The sequence below is a fragment of the Anomaloglossus baeobatrachus genome, chromosome 5 (assembly GCF_048569485.1).
Source record: "Anomaloglossus baeobatrachus isolate aAnoBae1 chromosome 5, aAnoBae1.hap1, whole genome shotgun sequence".
Classification (NCBI taxonomy): Eukaryota; Metazoa; Chordata; class Amphibia; order Anura; family Aromobatidae; genus Anomaloglossus; species Anomaloglossus baeobatrachus.
In genome coordinates, this window is record NC_134357.1 from 575,786,245 (window position 1) to 575,811,512 (window position 25,268).

The 25,268-nt window shown below is 46.1% G+C and overlaps 1 protein-coding gene and 1 pseudogene across 1 annotated transcript; both read right to left on the minus strand.

Moving 5' to 3' along the window:
- Positions 1 to 18,348: 18,348 nt before the first annotated feature.
- LOC142312425 (uncharacterized) lies at positions 18,349 to 24,444 on the minus strand. The gene is made up of 3 exons (XM_075351365.1): positions 24,343 to 24,444; positions 24,146 to 24,259; positions 18,349 to 19,808 (listed from the first exon to the last, which is right to left on the minus strand). Exons 1-3 carry the CDS (start codon positions 24,425 to 24,427, stop codon positions 18,805 to 18,807), a joined length of 1,203 nt encoding a protein of 400 aa, XP_075207480.1. The 5' UTR covers positions 24,428 to 24,444; the 3' UTR covers positions 18,349 to 18,804.
- On the minus strand, positions 22,233 to 23,185 carry LOC142310592 (hydroxyacyl-coenzyme A dehydrogenase, mitochondrial pseudogene; annotated as a pseudogene).
- Positions 24,445 to 25,268: the final 824 nt, after the last annotated feature.

Genomic DNA, 25,268 nt, shown 5'->3' on the forward strand with positions numbered 1-25,268 from the left:
ATCCTGCTTATAATATACCCCCATCCTGCTCATATGACCCCATCCTGCTCGTATGACCCCATCCTGCTCATGTACCCCCATCCTGCTCATAATATACCCCCATCCTGCTCATAATATACCCCCATCCTGCTCATATGACCCCATCCTGCTCATAATATACCCCCATCCTGCTCATAATATACCCCCATCCTGCTCATAATATACCCCCATCCTGCTCATATGACCCCATCCTGCTGATATGACCCCATCCTGCTGATATGCCCCCCATCCTGCTCATATGACCCCATCCTGCTCATATGACCCCATCCTGCTCATATGACCCCATCCTGCTCATATGACCCCATCCTGCTCATAATATACTCCCATCATCCTGGTGTATGGCCGCATCCTGTGGCACATAAAAAAAATAAACGTTCATACTCACCTCACCTTACCTCGCTCCCTGCAGCATCGCTCGTCCTCCAGTCTGTGTCAGCGGCAACGCCGCTGAGTGGAGCCATCCCCGTTACCCTGCTGCATCGCAATCATCTCTTGTGTCTGTGCTGGCGGCTGCGTGTGGACACGTGCGCACAGTGATGACGTCATCGCTGTGCGCCCCGCTAGTCTCCACCCAGCCGCCAGCACAGACACAGGAGATAATCGCAATGCAGCAGGGTAACAGGGACGGCTCCACTCAGCGGCGCTGCCGCTAACACAGACGGGAGGACAAGCGATGCTGCAGGGGAACGGTGAGTACTGTACACTGATTCACTGCTCCCCGCGCTGATGATGATGCGCGGGGAGCAGTGAATACAGCCGCACATGATCACTCCAGGCCGTAGTTGCCAGGAGTGATCATGCGGGCTGGCTGTTAAACCCCCGCCCATCATCCCGCCCACCTGTCAGTGCCTGCTTCAGCGCTGAGGGATGATGGGCGGGGAATGGGTGTGCATACTAAATGAGCGGATCCACGTGGTCACGGCAGGCTGCTACAGCCTGCTCGTGCCCCCGATGACCCGCTCCACCGCAGCACACACATTCCCCGCAGCCACATTCAGACCATAAGATGCACTCCCCACTTTCCCCCAACATTTAGGGGGAAAAAGTGCGTCTTATGGTCCGAAAAATACGGTATATATTTTACCTAAAAATGTTGCTCTTGCGCCAATTTATACACTTTTTGCAGAAGTAACACAACAAAATGGAACTCAAAATTTGTTACCCAATTTCTTGTGAGCGCGCTGATACCCCACATGTGGTCAGAAACCTCTGATTGGACAAATGGGAGGGCTCAAAATAGAAGGAGCAATATTTGAATTTTGAAAAGCAAATTTGGCTGAAAAAGATTGTGGGCACCATGTTGAATTTGTAGGGCCCCTGAGGTACCTAAACAGTAAAAACCTCCCACAAGTGAACCTATTTTGGAAACTAGACCCATCAAGGAATTTAGATATTTGGTGAGAACTTTGAATCCCCAGGGGCTTCACAGAATTTTATAACGTTGAGCTGTGAAAATAAATAAAATACATTTTTACCACAAAATTGTTACTTCAACCAAATAGCTTTTTTTTTTGCAAGGGTATCAGGAAAAATGCAGCAAAAATGTATTGTGCAATTTCTCCTGAGTATGCTAGTACCTCATATGTGCTGGAAATCAAATGTTTGGGTGCCCGGCAGGGCTCGGATGGGAAGGAGAGCCATTAGACTGCAAAATTGGCTGGAATCATTAGTGGGCGCCATGTCGCGTTTGGAGAGCTCCTGAGGGCCCGAAACAGTGGAGCTCCCCCACAAGTGACCCCATTCTGGAAACTAGACCCCTCAAGGATTTTATCCAGTGGCATAGTGAGCATTTTAAACCCACAGGTACTTCACAGATTTTGATAACTTTAGGTTGTCATATTGAAAAGTTTCATTTTTTTCACAAAAATCTTGCTTTAGCATCAAATGTATCACTTTTTCAAGTGGACTCCACAGTTATCCAATTTCTTATGAGTGCAGGGATACCCCACAAATCTGGAAAAAAACCCTCTGTTTGGACAAATAGGAGAGCTTGGAATGGACGGAGCACCATTTAAATTTTGGTAAAGCTGAAATAGATTGCGGGCACCATGTTGCATTTTCAGGGCCCCTAGGGTACCTATACAGCAGAAACCCTCCACAAGTGACCCCAATTTGGAAACTAGACCCCTCAATGGTTTTACTCAGGGATATAGTGAGCATTTTGAACCCCCATGGGGAACACATATGTTGCTCTAGCAGCAAATTTCTCACTTTTTGGCTATGTGCCCACGATCCGGCGATACTGAGTCTGTGGAGATGTGAGTGATGTCCATGACCACGGTCCAGGTTCAGGCTGCTGCTGACTTTAGCTCTATTCTCTTCGCAGAGAACTCTCATCTCCGCAGCATAAATTGACATGTTGCAGTACCAAATGTCAGTTTATGCTGTGGAGAAAATAAGCACCGTGGGTAGGAGATTTCTAAAACTCCTCCCACTGCACTTCTACTGTACAACGTAGCATTATGGACGTAGTGAAAACACAGCGTCCAAAACGATTGAAACCCTAATTGCGGGTACGCAGCCTAAAAAGCTAGGATGGCTGGATGGACAGACAGATATCAAACACATATATAATGTCCCAACCCCCTACATATTCTAAGCTGGCACCCTTTAGTGACTTTCATGTGGCACTAAAGGGTGACTAGACTTGTATTTAGCCAAAAAATAAATAATTAAAAAAAAAATAAATACGTGAGGTCCCCTCATTTTTGATAGCCAGCTCGGGTAAAGCAGATGGCTGCAGCCTGCAAACCACAGCTGGCAGCTTCACTTTGGTTGCTGATGCAATTTGGAGAGTGCCCAAGCTCTTTGTTTATAATTATTTATAAATAAATAAGAAAAAAAAACATGGGGTCCACCCTGATATACAGTTAGGTCCAGAAATATTTGGACAGTGACACAAGTTTTATTTTAGCTGTTTACAAAAAACATGTTCAGAAATATTATATATATAATATGGGCTGAAAGTGCGCACTCCCAGCTGCAATATGAGAGTTTTCACATCCAAATCGGAGAAAGGGTTTAGGAATCATAGCTCTGTAATGCATAGCCTCCTCTTTTTAAAGGGATCAAAAGTAATTGGACAAGGGACTCTAAGGGCTGCAATTAACTCTGAAGGCGTCTCCCTCGTTAACCTGTAATCAATGAAGTAGTTAAAAGGTCTGGGGTTGATTACAGGTGTGTGGTTTTGCATTTGGAAGCTGTTGCTGTGACCAGACAACATGCGGTCTAAGGAACTCTCAATTGAGGTGAAGCAGAACATCCTGAGGCTGAAAAAAAAGAAAAAATCCATCAGAGAGATAGCAGACATGCTTGGAGTAGCAAAATCAACAGTCGGGTACATTCTGAGAAAAAAGGAATTGACTGGTGAGCTTGGGAACTCAAAAAGGCCTGGGCGTCCATGGATGACAACAGTGGTGGATGATCGCCGCATACTTTCTTTGGTGAAGAAGAACCCGTTCACCACATCAACTGAAGTCCAGAACACTCTCAGTGAAGTAGGTGTATCTGTCTCTAAGTCAACAGTAAAGAGAAGACTCCATGAAAGTAAATACAAAGGGTTCACATCTAGATGCAAACCATTCATCAATTCCAAAAATAGACAGGCCAGAGTTAAATTTGCTGAAAAACACCTCATGAAGCCAGCTCAGTTCTGGAAAAGTATTCTATGGACAGATGAGACAAAGATCAACCTGTACCAGAATGATGGGAAGAAAAAAGTTTGGAGAAGAAAGGGAACGGCACATGATCCAAGGCACACCACATCCTCTGTAAAACATGGTGGAGGCAACGTGATGGCATGGGCATGCATGGCTTTCAATGGCACTGGGTCACTTGTGTTTATTGATGACATAACAGCAGACAAGAGTAGCCGGATGAATTCTGAAGTGTACCGGGATATACTTTCAGCCCAGATTCAGCCAAATGCCGCAAAGTTGATCGGACGGCGCTTCATAGTACAGATGGACAATGACCCCAAGCATACAGCCAAAGCTACCCAGGAGTTCATGAGTGCAAAAAAGTGGAACATTCTGCAATGGCCAAGTCAATCAAAAGATCTTAACCCAATTGAGCATGCATTTCACTAGCTCAAATCCAGACTTAAGACGGAAAGACCCACAAACAAGCAAGACCTGAAGGCTGCGGCTGTAAAGGCCTGGCAAAGCATTAAGAAGGAGGAAACCCAGCGTTTGGTGATGTCCATGGGTTCCAGACTTAAGGCAGTGATTGCCTCCAAAGGATTCGCAACAAAATATTGAAAATAAAAATATTTTGTTTGGGTTTGGTTTATTTGTCCAATTACTTTTGACCTCCTAAAATGTGGAGTGTTTGTAAAGAAATGTGTACAATTCCTACAATTTCTATCAGATATTTTTGTTCAAACCTTCAAATTAAACGTTACAATCTGCACTTGAATTCTGTTGTAGAGGTTTCATTTCAAATCCAATGTGGTGGCATGCAGAGCCCAACTCGCGAAAATTGTGTCACTGTCCAAATATTTCTGGACCTAACTGTAGAAGGGTTAATAGTTATATTTCTTGATTTGAAATACTTTATTATTCCATTAGTACATCTGGTGTAAGTTCATTGCCATTTTTCAGCCTTCAAGACAAGAAACAAGCTCAAGGATTATTATTGTCTGCTAAATGTTCTTCCTATCTCATATGCATGACTACATTTTTGTCATTGTCAAAGGTCATATGATCAACTTGTAAATTTCCACTCGAAGCCTTTTTTGCAATATCACATTGATCTGTAAATGGTAAAAATTATCTGTGCATTGGCTGAATAAACTGAAAACTGATCATGCTCACATTAATGCAGGTCTTTTCTCCGAGCGCTGGATATTGATTAGGCCTGAAGAGGCCTAATTCAGAGGACCTCACTGGTGATCCCATAAGCTGACTTTTGAAACAAAACAGAACAGCTATAACAGTTTCTGGTGCCCAACGTGGAGCCGTGGCCAACCAGCCTAGTCGGAAGAAGTTTTGGGGACTCTTGAGTAGAGATGAGCCACCCCCCTAGAGTTCGAGTTCGGTTCGTCGAACGGTGCTCTGTTCGACGAGCCGTTCGTCGAACTCTCGAACCCCATAGGAAACAATGGGAGGCAATCACAAACACATAAAAACACCTGGAAAACACCCTCAAAGTTGTCCAAAAGGTGCCAAACAACTCCCCAGACAACACAAACATATGGGAAAGTGACAAGGACAAATACTCATGCGAAAACTAAACAGCTGGACGAGGAAAAAGAGGAGGAGACACAGATATAGGCATGGCATGCCCTTCTAAAATCATGTAAAACACAGGAAGGGGACTCAAAGCAGACTCTCCCTTTTTCCAAAAATTGGGCCCCACAGACACCACTTCAGTGGCAGCACTTGTGCCCCAGTTGCAAACTAGACAGCTTGATTTGCATCAAACATATTCAAAAATACACAAGCCTTAACTGTCCCCAGGATGGCACCGGGGTGGGTAGCAAAGTCTGTGCTCAACCATGACTTGTTCATCTTGGCTCATTTTTAAAAACACCGCAAGGGTTACTCCAAGCAGAGTCTCCCTTTTTTCCAAAAATTGGGCCACAGACACCACTTCAGTGGCAGCACTTGTGCCCCAGTTGCAAACTGGACAGGTTGGTTTGCATCAAACACATTCAAAAATACGCCAGCCTTAACTGTCCCCAGGATGGCACCGGGGTAGGTAGCAAACTCTTTGCTGATCCCAGATCTGTTCATCTTGGATCATTTTTAGAAACACTGCAAGCAAGGGTTACTCCAAGCGGAGTCTCCCTTTTTTCCAAAAATTGGGCCCCACAGACACCCCTTCAGTGGCAGCACTTGTGCCCCAGTTGTAAACTTGACAGGTACATTTGCATCAAGCACATTCCAAATACACAAGCATTTACTCTCCCCAGGAGGACACAGGGGTAGTAAAGTCCTTGCGGATCCATGACTTGTTCATTTTGATGAACGTTAGTCTGTCCACATTGTCACTGGACAGACGCGTGCGCTTATCTGTTAGCACACACCCAGTAGCACTGAAGACACGTTCAGAGACAACGCTGGCAGCTGGACACGACAAGATCTCCAAGGCGTAAGTGGCGAGCTCAGGCCATTTTTCAAGATTTAATGCCCAAAATGAGCAAGGCTCCAGTTGCAAAGTCATGGCATCGATGTTCATTTGGAGATACTCCTGTATCAACCTCTGCAGCAGTTGACTATGTGTCAGACTTCTTGTCTCTGTTGGCCTTGCAAAGGATGGTCTATGAAAAGATTCAATAAAATTGCTGTCACCAGCACCAGATATGGTGCTGCTGGTACGGATAGACTGTTGATGACGAGACCGTCCCATGTTTGTCAAGTTACAACTGGGAGATTCACTCCGTGCACCCCTGGGGTTTGGTGGAAAAGCCGAGCTAAGATTGAGTAACAGCTTCTGCTGATACTCCTGCATACGTGCGTCCCTTTCTATGGCTGGAATTATTTCACAAAATTTAGACTTGTACCGGGGATCTAATAGTGTGGCAACCCAATAATCATCATCACTTCTAATTTTGACAATCCGAGGGTCATGTTGTAGGTAGTGCAGCAAGAAGGCGCTCATGTGTCTTGCGCATCCATGCGGACCAAGTCCTTGCTGTGTTTGTGGCATAGAGGTGCACTGCTAACCGTTCTTTCTTCCTCTGACATCTCCCCCCAACCTCTTTCAACTGAAATGTGACCAAGGTCTCCCTCATCTGCTGATTCTTCCATGTCCATGGACAGTTCGTCCTCCTTTTCTTCATGTTCTTCTGCACCTTCCTCAACATTTTGCCTGCTACCATGCGCCCTTGTTAATACCTCCCCCCCACCATCTCATGCCTGCCGGCTTGGTGATGATGAACGCCTGGACCTTGGTGATGTTGTTATCCCTTGCGCATATAAATCCTCATGTACTTCCTCCCCTTCCTGTTGAACCACCCCTGACTCCGAATAGTGTTTAGCGTGTGCTCCAGCATGAAAATGACTGGAATTGTCCTGCTGATAATGGCATTGTCAGCGCTAAACATATTCGTCGCCATGTCGAAACTGTGCAGAAGGGTGCATAGGTCCTTGATCTGAGACCACTCCATCAGGGTGATCTGCCCCACCTCTGCATCTCGTTGGCCCAGGCTATACGTCATGACGTATTGCACCAGTGCTCGGCGGTGCTGCCACAGTCGCTGTAACATGTGGAGAGTTGAATTCCAGCGTGTCGGCACATCACATTTCAGGCGATGAACCGGCAGTCCAAAAGACTTCTGGAGCGAAGCAAGTTGCTCAGCTGCGGCGGTTGAACGGCGGAAGTGAGCAGACAGTTTTCGTGCCCTGTTCAGATGGCCATCTAGGCCGGGATAGTGCAGCAGACCCTTCACCATCTATCACCATAGTTACCCAGTGCCCAGTCAGCGACATGTAACGTCCCTGTCCATGCTTACTGGTCCAAGTATCGGTGGTGAAATGCACCCGTTCACACACAGAGTTTCTCAAGGAAGTGGTGATGTTGTGTGCGACATGCTGGTGTAGCGCAGGGTCACCTTTCTTGGAGAAGTAGTGGCGACTGGGCATCTGGTACTGGGGCACTGCAATGGACATAAAGTCTCGAAAATCCTCTGTGACCACCAGGCGGAAAGGCAGCATTTCCGTAGCCAAGATCTTAGAGAGGGATAAAGTCAACCTCTTAGCTTTGTCATGGGTCGGAGGAAATGGCCTTTTATTTGTCCACATCTGAGGGACAGAGATCTGGCTGCTGTGTGTAGACGGTGGTGAGTGGGGTGTCCCTGGAAAAATGCAGGTTTGTAAGGAAAGTCCAGGCGTAGACATGATGTTCCCTTCATCCAACATTGGTGCTATCGATGTCTGAGAGTGCTGTACACACGCACTTGTTTCCCCTTCCAAACCAACTGACGACCTACCAAGCAAACTGCCTGTTGTGGTTACAGTAGTGGAAGGTGTGCGTGGAAAACCAGGTGTGACAGCTGTCCCCCCAGTAATAGAAGATGAAGAGCGCGCGGATATACTGGAAGGGGCAGGCGGTGGTTGGCCCGCTACGCTAGGCAGCATTGCAGCACAGTGAGCTTCCCACTGGGAATTATGCTTGGTATTCATGTGACGATTCATGGAAGAAGTTGTCAAACTGGTGAGCTTTTTGCCTCTACTTATAGATTCACAACAAATTTTACAGATCACATGATTTGGGAGATCCTTTGCAAGGTCAAAAAAGGACCAGGCTAGGCAAGACTTAGAGGACATGCGACCTGCAGAACCACCCCGACTTGTGCTCAGAGGCAGAGTGGTGGCTGAGGATGCAGTTGTAGACGTGCTACCAGTACTCCGACTCTGTCCAGGAAGGCGCAAGGTAACTTCGTCGTCAGTTGCATCCTCCTCCACCGCCTCTGTTGACCTCCTCAAGTGCCTGACTGTGGGTTGACAGTAAGTGGGATCTAGAACTTCACCATCAAGCGTTGTGTTTGCACTCCCCTCGCCCTCAGACCTAACCTTTTCCTGCCCTGCCCGAACATTTAAGTTGTCATCCCAATCTGGTATCTGCGTCTCATCGTCATCAGTATGTTCCTCATTGTCTCCACCAACAGGTGTTACAGTTTGGGAATGAGGGCTACATTATAGAAAGTTGGTCATCAGGGCCTGAATCTGAGTCACAAAGGTTCTGGGCATCACTGCAGACCATTTCCTGGTCTGTACTCACTGTAGCTTGGGAGCAGACCTCTGATTCCCAGGCTATAGTGTGACTGAACAGCTCTGCAGACTCAGCCATCTCTGGTACACCATACTGTGCAGGGCGGGTGGAGACTTGATAGCTGGGAGAAAGCAATTGTGATTAGGATGACAACTAAGAGGACTGGGTTTTTTTTGATGTGGTAGTTGAGGTGGAGGAGAGGGCACTTGTTGGAGCACTTGAGCTCCATTCAAGCATGTTCTTTTTTTGTGCATCATCTACCTTTCTTACAGTTGTTTGGGTCCATAAAAAAGGGAGCACATCGGATTGTCCACGGAAAGTAGCAGACATCTTACTTTTGCTGGAAGATGGCTTATCTTCAGCAGATGTTAATGTAGCTTTGCCACCTTCCCCACTGACACAAACTTTATTTCCTTTTTAAACACGCCTGTTCCCCTTTCCAACAGCATCTGTCCTTTTGCCACTCATTTTGTTAGTGACAAGATTAGTCATTTACAATGTGGTAGCAAAAATTGAGAGGTGGTGTAGATTTCAGAGGTGGTGTAACTTTATTGACAGCTGAAGAACCAACACTGACTATCCCTGACAATGCAGCTATGGCCCTAAAACTGGCAGCACTGTTTGCTATAAAAATAGCGTAGCAAAATGTGCATGAGGGTAGAAAGCAGAGGTGGTGAGACTTGCTTGGCACAAGTGGGACACAAAATTAGTATAGCAGCCAGTGTTTGGATGCCACTTATATTAAGCACTGTTTGCTATAAAAATAGTGTAGCAAAATGTGCATCAGGGTTTAATGCAGAGGTGCTGGAAAATGCTAGGCACCGGTGGGACACAAAATTAGTATAGCAGCCACTGTTTGGATGCCACTTATATTCAGCACTGTTTGCTATAAAAATAGCGTAGGAAAATATGCATGAGGGTTTAATGCAGAGGTGCTGGAAAATGCTTGGCACCAGTGGGACACAAAATTAGTATAGCAGCCACTGTTTGGATGCCACTTATATTCAGCACTGTTTGCTATAAAAATCGCGTAGCAAAATGTGCATGATGGTAGAAAACAGAGGTGGTGGGACTTGCTTGGCACAAGTAGGACACAAAATTAGTATAGCAACCACTTTTTGGATGCCACTTATGTTCAGCACTGTTTGCTATAAAAATAGCGTAGCAAAATGTGCATGAGGGTTTAATGCAGAGGTGCTGGAAAATGCTTGGCACCAGTGGGACACAAAATTAGTAGAGCAGCCATCTTTTTAGATGCCACTTATGTCCAACACTGTTTGCTATAAAAATAGCGTGGCAAAAGTGGGCAGGTGGGTACAGTGGCCGGGTTCTCTGGGTCAGTGGACAGGAAAGGAAGCCTCACTTTCTATCCCTCCTAATGGTGAAATGCAGCAAGGAATTCCCTGAGCTTAGGTACACAGACGCTGTTATCTGAAGCTGTATACAGTGTTTCCACGGACCTGACTGTCACCTATGGCTCTGAGCCCGAGAAAATGAGCTCTGAAAAGGACTGAAATAAACTTCTGTCCCTAATCTGTAGAGCGCTGTGTGTGTAGCGTACACAGCCGGAGCGGCGCCAGAAGCTGCGTGAGCAGTGACTGTCACCTACACGCAGAAAGCAGATAATGGCGCCGTGAGGGAAAATGGCCGTATTTATAATGCAAGAACATGTGACATGGACAGCCTATGACACATGCCCTTGCTTGTCTGGCAAAAAAGACCACTTAGCTGTGTGTGTGTCTGGGATTGGCTGACATGCTGGCCCGCCCCAATGCATGCGTGCTTAGGAAAAAAAAAAAAAAAGGCGATCGCCATTATCCCAGCAGCACTGATCTAAACGTGCCGCCCCCGCACACTATACGCTGAAATTAGATAATAGTGTGAATCACAGAGTGACTCATACTATTACAGCGAAAAGCCAGCTAGTAAATAGCTAGGCTTTTTGCTGATTGAACCGTTCTCGAACGTAACTCGAGCTATCGAGCTTTAAGCATAAAGCTCGCGTTCGATCTCGAGCACCCCCAAAATCACTCGAACATGAAATTGGCGAACCTCGAACATCGCTCAACTCTACTCTTGAGACAGTGAAATTTCAGCTGCAGCAAGGTGAGAAGCTTTGACTGCTGAGACCCCACCACTGAACCAATCTCCCATGCCCGAACAGAACACACAATTGTAGTAAACCAAATCAACTTTATTGGAGAGATAATGAAATATTTATACGAACTCTCATCTTTTGTTGGGTTGGGGTCAGTCACAGCTTAAAATTAACCGTTATAATTATCCAACCGGATATACCATTTCAAACGAGGCGTAATGCCAGGCCGGACTCCCGGCGCAATCAGCCTTCGCTTAACATCCACCATTTTCAACCATTGACCGCCACGGAGGAGCAAAATTCGATAGACTGCGCTCCGACCCGCACCCATAAAAAAGAGGGCCTGCTGAATGCCATCTTGAAAGCCAATAAAATAGCTGCCTGTCTCTGATGGAGTTTTTACCACGACGGACCTCTTGGGACAGGAACAGAGCTCATCACCGAATACGAAAAGCTCGGGCGATACCGCACCGTCCATTAGTTAAGCAATTAATGAAGGCTACCATAATGCACAAAACAAGAGGAACACCACTACCGACGTGCTGAAAATCAGGGTTGGAAAACCAGCCTGTGCAGCCTCGGCAGCAGCATACATCCTAAAAGAATGCGTACCAAAACCGAAGGGGTTAGGCCGAGTAAACCAAAGACACTGACGTAAAAAGAACAAGAACTGGAACTTTTGACAGCTAGGGACTATCCTATCCTCTAGAGGTAGGAGGAAACACCGTAGCTGAGCAGCGCATGTAGTTGTTAACCAAAGAATACCTACTGGATGGATCCGTTCCTGGACTTACAAACCCAAACACGTAAACCGCCCAAAAAAACACCAGAAATGTGCTTTGCAAAACAACTGCTTGCCGATTTGACAAGCGCCAAAAAAGACCTAGCCAAAGTAAAACGCAAAAAAAAAAAAAAAGAAAGAACCTATTGAGAATGGACAAACAAAATTACACGCACAAGCAATTGCCACCATGTGCTATGGACAGATCCAAAAAAACTTCATGGGAAATAAAAGCAAGCTTTGTCAGGTGGGAGGCGAAAAAAACATAGCTTTGGAATCAATTGCAATCCCTAAGAAGGGTAACCAAAATAAAGCCAATGCACAGCTGAGCAACAGCCTCTTTATTAGGGTACCAGTCGAGCCACAGTCCCATCGCGAGAATGCCCACTGGCATCCTTATCCAGCGTATTTGATGGGTGTCGCTGGCAATTTTGCGGACGAACTAAGGCACTGAGTTGCTGCATGTGCTCCGCCACAAGCGGAGCACTCATGCCTGAATTTACATAGGCCAAAGAATCGGCAGTGGCCTTCATTAAATAACCAACACGCGCCGGGTCTACGAACGGCCACTGAGCCGGAGGTGCCAGGGTAAAGGGGGTCATAAGTCTTCTGAGCCAGCATTAAACGCAGCCAAGTGTCCGTGGCTTTCACACCCCAACTCAACTGGGGTTGAAGGGCCAAACGACGCCGAAAATCCTCGTCATAACGCCATCAAGCTGATCCCCCATGTGACTTGTAGGAATTATAAATGGTGTTGAGATATATAAACATCTCAGAACAGCGCTCAGGGTGCTTCTGTCCCATGACACATCCCATAACAAAAAATGCCTGAAGCCAGTTGTTAATGGACTTAGCCACTTGTGGCCTCCTCTCGATAGGACGATCAGATGAGCTTCATTCCTTGTCAATTGTATGTTGATCGGTCATAACTAAAGACCATATATCAACATAGTTATTCGCCCATATTTTTCGGACAGTCTCCGCATCCAAATGAGATCCCAAAGGGGCAATGCCACAAAAGAAAGCGTCTCTATGAATGTCAGCACGAGGCGGGGGGTCAGACTGTGAAGGAGGTGGACCAGCTACAGAAGGGTTAACTAGTTAACCCCACCCGCCTGTAAATTAGCTAACAGTGTCTGGATAGTTGCTGCCATGCCCGCACTACCCCCCAACGCCCCCAAGTATTGGTACTCACCAACATCCGGAAGGGGAGCAACAGCAGGCTCCTGAAGAGGATCAACAACCGTATCCCTCTGAGGAGGTCGGTAACGACGGCGATGATGCCCATGGGGCACAACAGAGCTATTTGAGGAATACGGTGAAGTGGAAGGAGAACGGCACCTCGATGAACGGGCGGCTCCACCGAGAGGATCTGGAACGACGGGAGGAATGGTGGCTATGTCTGTCATGTGATCCAGCAGAGCGTCTGTGGTCAGGGCTGCAAGAGGTTGATGCCGAGGAGAACAAGGTGGAGCGGTTACCGCGCCCACGGCGGCTACGACCGCGGGCCGGGGATCCAGCAACCGTTTTTGGTGAAACAGAAGCAAATGGGGCTTGTACAGGTGGAGGCGGGGAAGACACTGCAGGGTGTACACCTGCAGAGCATCTGCGTAGGCCAGGGCTGCGAAGGGGTGATGCCGAGGAGAGCAAGGCAGAGTGGATACCGCGCCCACAGTAGCTACGACCGCGAGCCGGGGGGTCCAGCAACCGCCTGGTTTAAAGCAGGAATATAAGGGGCTTGACAAGCCGGGGCAGGAGGGGCTAATAATCGAGCAGATGAGGCTCATGCAGGTGGGGGAGGGGCAGATACTGCAGGGTGCACACCTGCAGCCCCCCGCACCAAAGGTGGCATGGCGAGGGGCTGCAACTGTGCAAAGGGGCCAGGAGGGCTTATTACTGCCCCAGCACCCAGGGGTGCACCCTGCTGAATAAACTGAGAGGGGGGGGTAGAGGGTGTACTATGCCTGCAGATCCTCCCATAAACGAGGAGCCACAGTCATGGTGTCCCCCTGTTATTGTTAGTGACGGTGGTGGCTGTTTTAATAGCGGTTCGGAAAGGCAGGGGTTAACTAATACTGGCCGCGGCTCCACACTGACACGGGGAGAATGTCTGCATGCAGCAGCCATGGCCGGAAGCTGGGAGGGGGTGAGGAGCTGGGAGGGGGTGAGGGGGGAGGGATCTGCATGAGTTGGTGGTACATGGGAGTTAACAGCTCCCGACCGCAGATACATGCGGCCAGGGGGACAGTCCTGGCTCACAGCCGCTGCGGTCGGGAGCTGGAAGGGAGTGAGGAGCTGGGAGGGGACAAGGGGGGAGGGATCCGCATGAGTTGGTGGTTCATGGGGGTTAACAGCTCCCGACCGCAGATACATGCAGCCAGGGAGACAGTCCTGGCTCACAGCCGCTGCGGTCGGGAGCTGGGTGAAAGTGGGCGGTACTAGTCGCGAGGCACGCGCACGAGAAGTGCGAACGCCCCGTGAAGCCACAGCTACCGACCGCAGGTCCACGCTGCCAGAGGGACAGTAATAGCATGTAGCCACTGCGGTCGGGAACCGAGGGAGGGTTTGGGGGGCTAGTCATGAGGCGCGAGCACGAGAAGTGCGCACGCCCCGCGGCATTATCGGTGTGGGACTCAGGTTCTTCGGCGGACAGGTACGCCGAGCGGACCGCCTGCCGTCCGGGGTCACCGCCTGAGCCTCAGGAGGGACGGGACGCGGCTTATCTAAGAAAGCGGTAAGCCAGGCGTCACCATCCTTCCTGATTCTGTCCCTTATGTTAGCAGCCAAAGTGTCGGCCATCTCTCACCAGCAGCAGACTGTGTCTGGGTTGCCAACAGCAGAGCAGCGTCCAGGTCTCAGGATGAGGAGAGGCCAAATCCAGGAAGTAAGGGGAATTATATAGGGGAACCAATAGTGAGGAAAATAGTGGGATTGGACACCATAACGGGGGCAGGGTTCGGGCATGCGAGTGGGATTTTAATCCCTTACATACAGGGCTCAGCAGTCAGGGTGCAATCAGTGCAGCTTCACTGACCTGCCATGCAATTCTTACACTTTATTTCACTCTGTCTGATTTCCTGAATTTTCTGGGTAAGGCTGTACACACGGTTCAAGAATAGAGTTGAGAGGATTGCAAATAATCGGGGTCCGGCGGATCCGCGGCGGGTTTACAAAGAAGTCTGGATCCGATCCGGAGAGAGAGGAAAGGAGAGAAGAGGAGAGGAAAGGAGAGGAGAGGAGAAAAAAAAAAAACGGATCCGGATCGTGCACCCGGAATCCCGCGTTCGGGTTGGACTCGGATCTGCCGCTCAAACCGTGCGGATCCAGATTTTGCCGATCCGGGTCCGCTCAACACTATTCAAGAACTCTGGCATCACCAGTGAGTATTGTTTTTTTCATGCATGTCTGAATGAGAGTTGAAAAATAGAGTAATAAGATAATCTGTTGTCCGTCCATTAACTGATTGCATAGATTGCATAGTACGGAATTGGGACAGTCTCTGTATAATTACATGTGCTGTGTTTTGTGTTTTGCTTTGGCCATCTTTGCATCTTTGATGTGCAATACACTGGACTAGGGATATGTGTTCATAAGTAGTTTCATACTAATGCCTAGATAAAGTAGGCAGGCAGTAAGTTGTATATTGATGAGAAGCCTCTGAATAACATTAAAGTGACGAGTAATTGAGATAAGGGACTTGGTGTAATATGTATGTATAAATTAATGGTTATAGGCCATACTGTGGACTGTGAAAAGATGTTCTGGTTGTGAAATGTCACAGGGCATAGCCATATAGAGTATTTGAGTGGATACCTGACATATATATTTTTTCCCTTCAGTGTCAAGAGCGGTTTAGATAATTTTATTTACATGTGAGGTTAACTGATCCTTGGAAGATGTATTGTTACATAAGTTTCTGGAATCAATGAATGAGTGGACAAGTGGTCCTGGGATCTGTCCTTATAGTGAGATATCGTATGTTTCTTCCCCTCAAAATGGAGACGAAGGTTTTATAGCAAAGTAATTATTTTTCCTTTCAGTAGAATATTAGTGCTGTGACGGTATGTAAGTAGTCTCAATTTTCTGCTAGGATTGTGTATACCAGTGGGTATTAGGAAAGTTGGATGTTTTGGAAAGCTAAGTCTGGACGAAGAATTCTTTTGAGATAAGACTCTTGCTAAACAAACTGTGTGCTGCTGCTATTTTGTTGGGAGGGGGCAAGTAAGGCGCTGCGCGATTTTCTGTCTTCTGCCCTGTGTAAGAAGTCAGCTCTGAGGATTGTTTTGGTTTAACTCTAGTTTACGTGGCTGGAATACTTTGTAAAGGACAGGCATGGGGTACCCAACTGCACATCAGGTCTAAGGCCTAAAACACACTTCCGCATAAAAAACGTACGTGTCACACGTTCCGTTTTTCGGGTCCGTGTTCAGTTTTTTATGGGTGTTTCTCCGGTACGTATGACATCCGTGTGATGGCGTATGCTAGCCGTGTGTGCGTGTGGAATGGCTGTGTATGAGTATGTGTAATGTCCGTGTGAAATGTTCCGTGTGTGTGATGCACAATGTCATTGATACATGTCGGCTGACAGCAGACAGAGTTGCGAGATGAGAATGAACTCGGGTGAACTTCACCCGACTTCAATTTCATACCGCGGCTGTCTGTGTCGTGTACTGATTAGCGTTAAAAGGTTTATCGGCGGTCATAAAGGGGTTAAACAGCAAACACAAAAAAATAACAATAATAAAGTGCAATGCAGTGCGGAGTCCTTTAACCCTTTCCATAACTCCCTTCGGTGCCACTTTGATGCCGTTTTTTCTGCCGATTTCATCATTTTTGTTGTTGTATTCACATCCGGGCTCCGCACTGCAGTGTATTATATTGTTTTTATTTTTGTAGATAAAAACCTGTAAAAAGAGGAAAAAAACACAAAACATAATTCCTGAATAAGAAACCGACTTCAGCGTCGTCATAGCAACAAAGAAAAGACGACAGAAACATGAAAATAAAGGAGAGAAAATAGAGACCCTGCACCTACCTCCTCCTGCAGAGCCGCGCACTAGATATATGGCTGCTCTGTGCTTACAGGACCTGTGATGATGTCACATGGAGGGGAGGAGTCAGGGTCACATGGTCAGCTCCTCAGTGTATGCAGGGCTCTGCTGTGCTGGGTGTCATGGTGCTGGGTGAGGGGAGGTTATGTCAGGGGGTCACAGTGAGGTAATGGAGGCTGTATGTAGACAGGACACATCCTGGAAGCCGTGGACGGACATGGAGCAGATATCCTGGAAATCCAGGGATGAGCAGTGAAGTCTGAGGGGGCAGTAGCCACAGCTGTTTCTAGATTGTTCCAGAACTATTTACCCCGGCCACAGTAAGCGAGGGTCACTGAGCTTGTGAGGGGCAGTAAAGTCTGAGGGGGCAGGAAAGTGCATAGTATAAGCACAATATCATAGTGTGACACAAGAGCAGAGTTTGGAGTTTTCCTTACAAGTTTCCCATTGTTTTTCTACTTTTATCTACACTGTTCATCCCCATTTAATAGCTGTTCCATGGACAATGCTACCTGGTGTGTGTCTTGTCAGATGTATGCCTGCCTTGAGCAGCCGTTGGAGGGTGAATATGTCTTCACTCGATGTCAGCGTGTTACATATTTGGAAGCCAAGGTAACTGATCTAAATATGCCGCTCACAACACTCAGGAGCATTGCAAACCTGGAGAGTTTAGAGCTCACTGAGCGGCTCTGGCTGGGGCCAGTGCTATGGAGGAGGGTGGAGGAGGGGAAGGTCAGGACCCAGAGGTAGGTAGCTGGGTAACAGACGAAGAGGTAGGGGGAAAAGTGTCAGGGAGCCCAGTCCTGATCTGGCACAACCTAGTAAATATGCCTGTGTGGCTGATATTAGGAATGCAGGGCCAGGACTAGGATCACTACAGCAAGACGTTGCTACTAGCAATCAGGAAAACGACTGCTGTAGGATGGAGGGAAATAGGAGTGCAGCAAAGGCCAAACATTTGTTGGTGGTAGGAGACTCTATAATTAGGCGGACAGACAAGGTCATCTGTCACCGAGACCGTGAATGCTGAACAGTGTGTTGTCTTCCGGGTGCTCGGGTTCGGCATATTGCGGATCGGATAGACAGATTTCTGGGTGGGGCTGGGGAAAACCCAGAGGTCATGGTGCACATTGGTAGTTGGATACAGCGCCAGATGATGGCGCTTCTATGAAAGCGCCATTTTCTGGGGCGCCTGCGGACTGCAATTCGCAGCAGAGGCGCCCAGAAAGCTCGGGCTAACCTGTGCTGCGGATTCCAATCCCCAGCTGCCTAGTTGCACCCGGCTAGACACAAAAATGGGGCAAAGCCCACGTCGTTTTTTTTTAATTATTTCATGAAATTCATGAAATAATTAAAAAAAAAGGGCTTCCCTATATGCTGCAGAGCTGGGGTCGTAGAGCTCACTCTTTCACTATCAGTGATCGCTGAGGGTTGTGTGATCTCACAACCTGGAAGTTCCTTTCGGCGGACATTAAGGACACTTCCAAACGTTTTGGTACTGGATTATATTTAGAAAATTCACTAATCTGCAGCTCTCCATTGCTTTAGTAAATAAAAAAAGGCAGTCACAGATTTGTGATAAGCAATATTTAAAGAGAAAGTCGTCATTGTGCTAGAAATTGGGGGATATTACTCCAGTAACAGTGTCAGAAGCAAATTCACCCCATAACAGTGCGTCATGACCACATTTTTACAATTTATTTTCCCTATTTTCCTCCTTTAAAACCTAGGTGTGTCTTAAGGTCCGAAAAATACGATAAGTTTAAAAAGAAAGAAAATGGTTCTTTCCCTCACCAATTCTTACTAGAGCACTTGTAGCCAATTTTTGGATAAAATCCTTTGAATTCTAGTACATCGTGATGGCTTCTCCCATGTGACTCCTGTGACAACAGGACTTGATTAATGATAAAAAAAAAAAAAAAAAACATTTGCCAAATTCTAAAAGCAAGAATGGCTACTCTACTCTACTGTTGGTTTTCTGATGGTCGGCAAGACTTGATTTACCAGTTAAACATTTCAATTATTCACAACATGAAAAAGGTTCCTTCCCTGTGTGGCTTCTTCACATGTTTAACAAGATCTGAGAATTACATTTTCCACATTCAGAACATAAAACTGGTTTATTTTGTGTGCTTTTTTTGATGCACAACAAGTGCTGATTTCCATTTAAAACATTTCCCACACTCTGAACATGAAAATGGCTTCTCCTCTTTGTGACATCTTTGATGTGAAATAAGTATAGATTTCTGAATAAAACATTTCCCACACTCTGAACATGAAAATGGCTTCTCCCCTGTGTGATTTTTCTGATGTGTAACAAGGTTTGATTTTCGTATAAAACATTTCCCGCATTCTGAACATGAAAATGGCTTCTCCCCTGTGTGAGATCTTTGATGCAAAACAAGTTCTAATTTCTGAATAAAACATTTCCCACACTCTGAACATGAAAATGGCTTCTCCCCTGTGTGCATTTTCTGATGTCTAACAAGATCTGATTTCCGAATAAAACATTTCCCACACTCTGAACATGAAAATGGCTTCTCCCCTGTGTGCATTTTCTGATGTCTAACAAGTTCTAATTTCTGAATAAAACATTTCCCACACTCTGAACATGACAATGGCTTCTCCCCTGTGTGCATTTTCTGATGTCTAACAAGTTCTGATTTCCGAATAAAACATTTCCCACACTCTGAACATGAAAATGGCTTCTCCCCTGTGTGAATTTTCTGATGTGTAACAAGGTTTATTTTCTGAATAAAACATTTCCCACACTCTGAACATGAAAATGGCTTCTCTCCTGTGTGAATTTTCTGATGTGTAACAAGGTTTGATTTTCGTATAAAATATTTCCCACACTCTGAACATGAAAATGATTTCTCCCTTGTAGGAGCCGTTTCATGTTCCACATCCCTTCTGTAACTTTTATTTTGCTTATAATTCTGTGATAAATCGGAATTTTGGACTTGTTTCAAAAGATCAGATGATAAAGCTTTCCAAGGAAGGACTGGAGGTATATCTGGGACAACAGCATGCTCTTCATATGTATCATGTGTGATAGTTTGATCATCTGTTTTAAATTCTGAAGATATTAGAGGTCCATCTGAATTCCTGATACAGTCATCGGCTAAAAATAAACACAATGTTATTATTTTTTAATGATATAATTTGCAAAGCAGATTTATTTTTTTAAACCATAACATAAGAAATTAAATTATGAAACAAATTATTCTGAATCTGTTGTCCAATTACGAGATCGAAAGGTTGCTTTACACGCAGCGACACGTAGGACCTGTCACACGGACTTACCTACCTAGCATCGTCGCTGTGGTCGGCGAACCGCCTCCTTTCTAAGGGGGCGGTTCGTGCGGCTTCACAGCGATGTCACACGGCAGCCATCCAATAGAAGCGGAGAGGCGGAGAAGCAGCCAAAAGGTGACGCCCACCTCGTTGCCGGAGGACGCAGGTAGGGTGTTGTTTCTCGTTTCTGGGGTGTCACACGTAGCGATGTGTGCTGCCTCAGGAACGACGAACAACCTGCGTCCTGCAACAGCAACGATATTTGGGATTAGAACGACTTGTCAACGATCAACGATTAGGTGAGTAATTTTGATAGTTAGCAGTCGTTCGTACGTTTCACATGCAACAACGTCGCTAACGAGGCCGGATGTGCGTCACGAATTCCGTGACCCAAACGACATCTCGTTAGCGATGTTGTTGCGTGTAAAGCCCTCTTAAGAGTTACATCTTCATTAATTCGGATCTCCCATTCCTAGAACCAATTCTCTGGAATGTGCTACAGTAAATAATCTGATTGATTGTCGCAATGTGACTGTAGGATAATGAGGGACAGGGGGCTCCTATACTTTCCCTCATGCTAGGAGACCTTAGGCTATCCCTAACCTCTGGATTACCCCTGAACAAGGAAGGAAGGGGCAGGAGTATGATGGAAATACAGATTAAGACAGACGCGAAAACCAAAATTCAGACACACTGCAAACTCACAGAAATAAACAGTGAGAGACTAAGGAGAAAAGCAAGAGCAGGAAGGCAGAAACAAAAAGACAACAAGGGTTAACACCACAACTGCTCACAGCAATAATGCACAACAACCACTAGTTTGTATCACAACACCTCACCACATCTGTATAGGTAAACTATTAAACTATAGCTGGCATTAATGGAATAGTCCAGCCAGCATATACAGAAGGGGAGCGAATGATACTGGCTCCTCTACAGTATGTGATCAAAAACATTAACAAGGAGCTCAGCAGAGAATAAAGCCTGCTTTACACGTGTCAATTACACATGCGATCTCGCATGCGTTGTGACATACCCCCATCGTATGTGCGGCACGTTCAATTTGTTGACCGTGTCGCACAAACGATTAATTCCCGTCACACGTACTTACCTTCCATACGACCTCGATGTGGATGGCGAACATCCACTTCCTGGAGTGGGAGGGACGTTCAACGTCACACGGCAGCTGGCCAATAAAAGCGGAGGGGCGTAGATGAGCGGGACGTAAACATCCCGCCCACCTCCTTCCTTCCGCATTGCCGGCGGGAGCCGCGGGACGCAGGTAAGCTGTGTTTATCGTTCTCGGGGTGTGACACACAGCGATGTGTGCTGCCTCGGGAACATTGAACAACCGCATGTTCAATTTTTAGTAATTGAACGACGTGCATGCGATGAACCTTTTGACGTTCAATTGCAATCGCACGGAGGTTTCACGCGCCACAATATAACTAACGATGCCGGATGTGCGTCACTTACGACGTGACCCCACCGACACATCGTTAGATTTATTGTAGCGTGTAAAGCCCGCTTTACTCTTGCTAGTCTTACTAAGTATGTGGTTTGATGCCTGCGTCTCCCTGCGCTGCTCACAGACATCAGAAAAGTGAACATGCAGAGTGCCAGAATCTATAATTTCTACAAATCCTGATGCCACCATGACAGTTGGCTATGTCTGCAAGCATCTCGTTGTGACATTGATCCCCAATATAGACAATTTAAAAAAAATTTTTTTTCCAAAGACAAAAATCAAATAGAGACACATGCCAAATATTTAATGGGCTTGTCTGGGACTGTAACATTGATGGCCTATCCTTAGGCTTTGTAACCAAAGTAGGTAGCAGGGTCTTGCTGTCTGCACAGATAAACATTAAGGCTCCAAGACCGGCAATGTACAATGAAAATTGATGTCAGGGACTGAAGTGAGATTTCTGGCATAGGGAACGCCGCAGTTTGTTATGAATTAGAGAAGCAGTGGCATCACACGTTTCTTCTGGCCAAGCTCTGCCCATTTTGGCAAAGCTGGTTAAAATTGGCGTGAAACCTCCAAAAGTTGCACAATTAATTTTTAGTACATTCATTTATTATTGACTGTAGAATGGCTATGACATATCAATGTTTGGAATCAGCGGTACAAAAAGATGTTGATGAAATAGAGAATCATGACTGTAAGGCACTAGAGTGTTAATAAGTGCTGAGAAAACCGTGCAATGTAAAAACAACAACTGTCATCATAATCAAAGCAAACAAGAGACTATAACAATATAGCTCTGCAGTGCAGCCAGGCCAACCATCTGTCCTCATAAAATCCTTCTCCGGTCTTCTTTCCAAGCTTATTGAGCAATTCACTGGGGGCAAAAAGGGGGTTTTCAGGTTCCATCTGGTACCAACCATCAATGGTGTATTTACTAGTGTCAAGACCAACATAATCCAAAAGCTCAAAAGGACCCATTGGGTAACAGGCTTCCAATTTCATTGCAACATCCATGTCTTCCTTCGATGCATGACCTCTTTCATGAAGATGCACGAATTACATTAGGTATGGTACCAGAAGACGGGTAACAATGAACCCTGGGGTGTCGTTACATGACACAGGCATCTTTCCTACTGTTTTACTGAAGTCCATGAGAGAGTCAGAAGTCATTGGGCTAGTCATTGGTGTCTTAATGACCTCCACCAGCTTCATCATTGGTACTGGATTAAAGAAATGCAGCCCTCCAAACTGATCCTGCCTAGTTGTGGAGTTGGCTATGTCAGTTATTACCAATAAGAATGTGTTGCTGGTAAATATGGTGTGTTCTGGTGCAATCTGTCCAGTGTCTTGATTGGTGCGTTTTTCACTTCCAAGTTTTCTATTTTGGCTTCCATCACCAGATCATTGCTGTGCACCACAGCTGCTGGGTCTGTGCTTGTGCTGAAGTTTGAGAGCGTTTTGCTGATGAACTGTGCAGCAGCCTCAGGCTTGTCCGCAAACATCTTCTTAGTGACCCTTTTCAAGCTGTCTTCAATACTTTTGGCAGACTTTTTCAAGATGTCATCAGTCTGGTCCACTAAAACAACAGTGTGTCTGGTTGCTGCAGCTACATGCACTATCCTGGCAAACATCAGGCCTCCTCCGATCACAGTCACGTGCTTTATAGTCAGCTTCTTCGCGGTGGCGCTGGAGGTCATACATTTCGCTATGAGCTACCAGCAAGAGGAGGCCATGTCTGCTTGTACTGTTGGGAGCTGAAGGACATGTGAGTGATGTCAGCACAGCGCGCCGTGATGATTTAGTCGCACGATTTTTTTTTCACAACTCTGTGTTGCACAAAAAATTGATTGAAAAGGGATTTCTGTCAGAATTCTGGCATAATTGCTTTGAAGAATCAGGGTCTAGGTGTCAAATCTCCTTCTGTAGGGGTCTCCATTCCTTCCAGGGTAGTTTGCCAGTAGTTCACATTCTCTAAAGCAATAATTTTATTAGATATTTTTTGGTAGTTTAAAAATGTGGTATTTCAGTGTGCGGCTGTAACTTTTATTTTTCTATTATCTAGCTATCTACACACACACACACACACACACACACACACACACACACACACACACACCAGCCTGTCTCCTCTTCAGCTTCATACTCCTGCAAGTAAGAGACCTTTGGTCACATGACGTGATGTCAAAAAGGTTCTTGAACAGTCCTATAATCGGCATATAAACACTGGGGCCTCTAGGAAAATGGGGGCCCTGGGAAATTGTCCTGTTTGCTCTCCCTTTCCCCTAATGCCAGTCCACCATGCCAGCCTGTCTTCTATTCAGTTCTTTTAGACTCATGCAATTAAGAGACCTTTGCTTACATCATGTCACATGACTTCATCAAAGGTCCTTAAACAATCAACTTCCGAATGCAACTGATAAGGTCCTTAAGAAAGTGGGGTTCCTGAGAAATTGCACAGTTTGATTCCTCCTAACACTAGCCCTGACTGTAACCAGGGCTTATTTTTAGGGAAACAGGGTATTCAAGAACCCTCTGCAGGTATTTGAGTTGCCTTCATAACAACATAGAGAAGGCACTAGAAACAAACAGAAGAAGCAGAAGCAAAGAAAATACAGCTGAAAAAAACAGAGCAGAAAGTCTAAAAATGTAAACACAAAATTAGTGCAGAAAGTACATGAGTAGATATCTCTTACTGGATAGAGCTGGAGGAAACACATCCTGAGGAACATCGGGGTCTTCCTGTTTACAGTCCTGTGGGAGAAGAGGACGGGGACATCTCTCTGGTGTTGTCCTCTTACTGGATAGAACTGGAGGAGACACATACAGGGACTGAATTCATTCCTTACATACAGATAATTATAGGCAATGTGTATTTAGTCCTGTCTCTTACCTGGTGATGTTTGGGGCTGGGGATCCTCCATCATGACGTCCGTGTACAGATCTTTGTGTCCTTCTAAATACTCCCACTCCTCCATGGAGAAATAGACGGTGACGTCCTGACACCTTATAGAAACCTGACACATACAATGATACCGTCACCCCCGATCCCTTCATAGCGTTACTGTATAATGTCCCAGCATTCCCAGCAGTGTCACCTCTCCAGTCAGCAGCTCAATCATCTTGTAGGTGAGTTCTAGGATCTTCTGGTCATTGATGTCCTCATGTATCGGGGGGTGAGGTGGAGGCCCCGTGATTGGGCTCAGGGGTCTTCCCCATCCCTCAGATACAGGGGCCTGACAGCGTTCACTAGAGGTCTTCTTCACTACTGTGTAATCCTGGTTATGGAGAGACACAGTAATAAATCTCACTACAGACATTTCCAGAGTCCTCACCTCTCCAGTTCTGTCCATCTGTTATTCCCATAGATAAGAATGATGTAATGTGATGTCATCAGAATCTCTCACCTCTCCAGTAAGCCGGAAGAGGATCTCTAGGGTGAGGTGTAACATCCTCTCCGCCATCTTGTCCCTGTCCATATCCATCCTTGATGGGGCAATCAGGAGAATTCTCTTATATAGAAGATCTCCACTGAGAGGATTTGATATTGTTGGGACCTGAATGGGGAGAAGATGACGATGTGACATCATAAAGAATCCTGTACAGTAATATAATTACTGGAGACTTTATATCCGATCACTGGCTGCAGAAATAACGCTAACATGTATGACATGAAGAAGACAATTCATGGTTTTGGGACTGCAGTAACCGAAATGAAGAACCTCGATCCAATAATATTACGAAGCAGCTTTTCTTCCACATGTATGGCACGTTACTATTTTATAATATTAATCTGTTGGTTTTTGTTCTCTGTATGTT

Coding starts and splice junctions, on each gene's coding strand:
- LOC142312425 (XM_075351365.1), bottom strand. CDS start 24,427: ATGGAGGAGTGGGAGTATTTAGAAGGACACAAAGATCTGTACACGGAC. Junction 24,260..24,342: donor CCAGCCCCAAACATCACCAG/GTAAGAGACAGG, acceptor TGTCTCCTCCAG/TTCTATCCAGTAAGAGGACA. Junction 19,809..24,145: donor GTTTCCTCCAGCTCTATCCA/GTAAGAGATATC, acceptor GTTTATTTTTAG/CCGATGACTGTATCAGGAAT.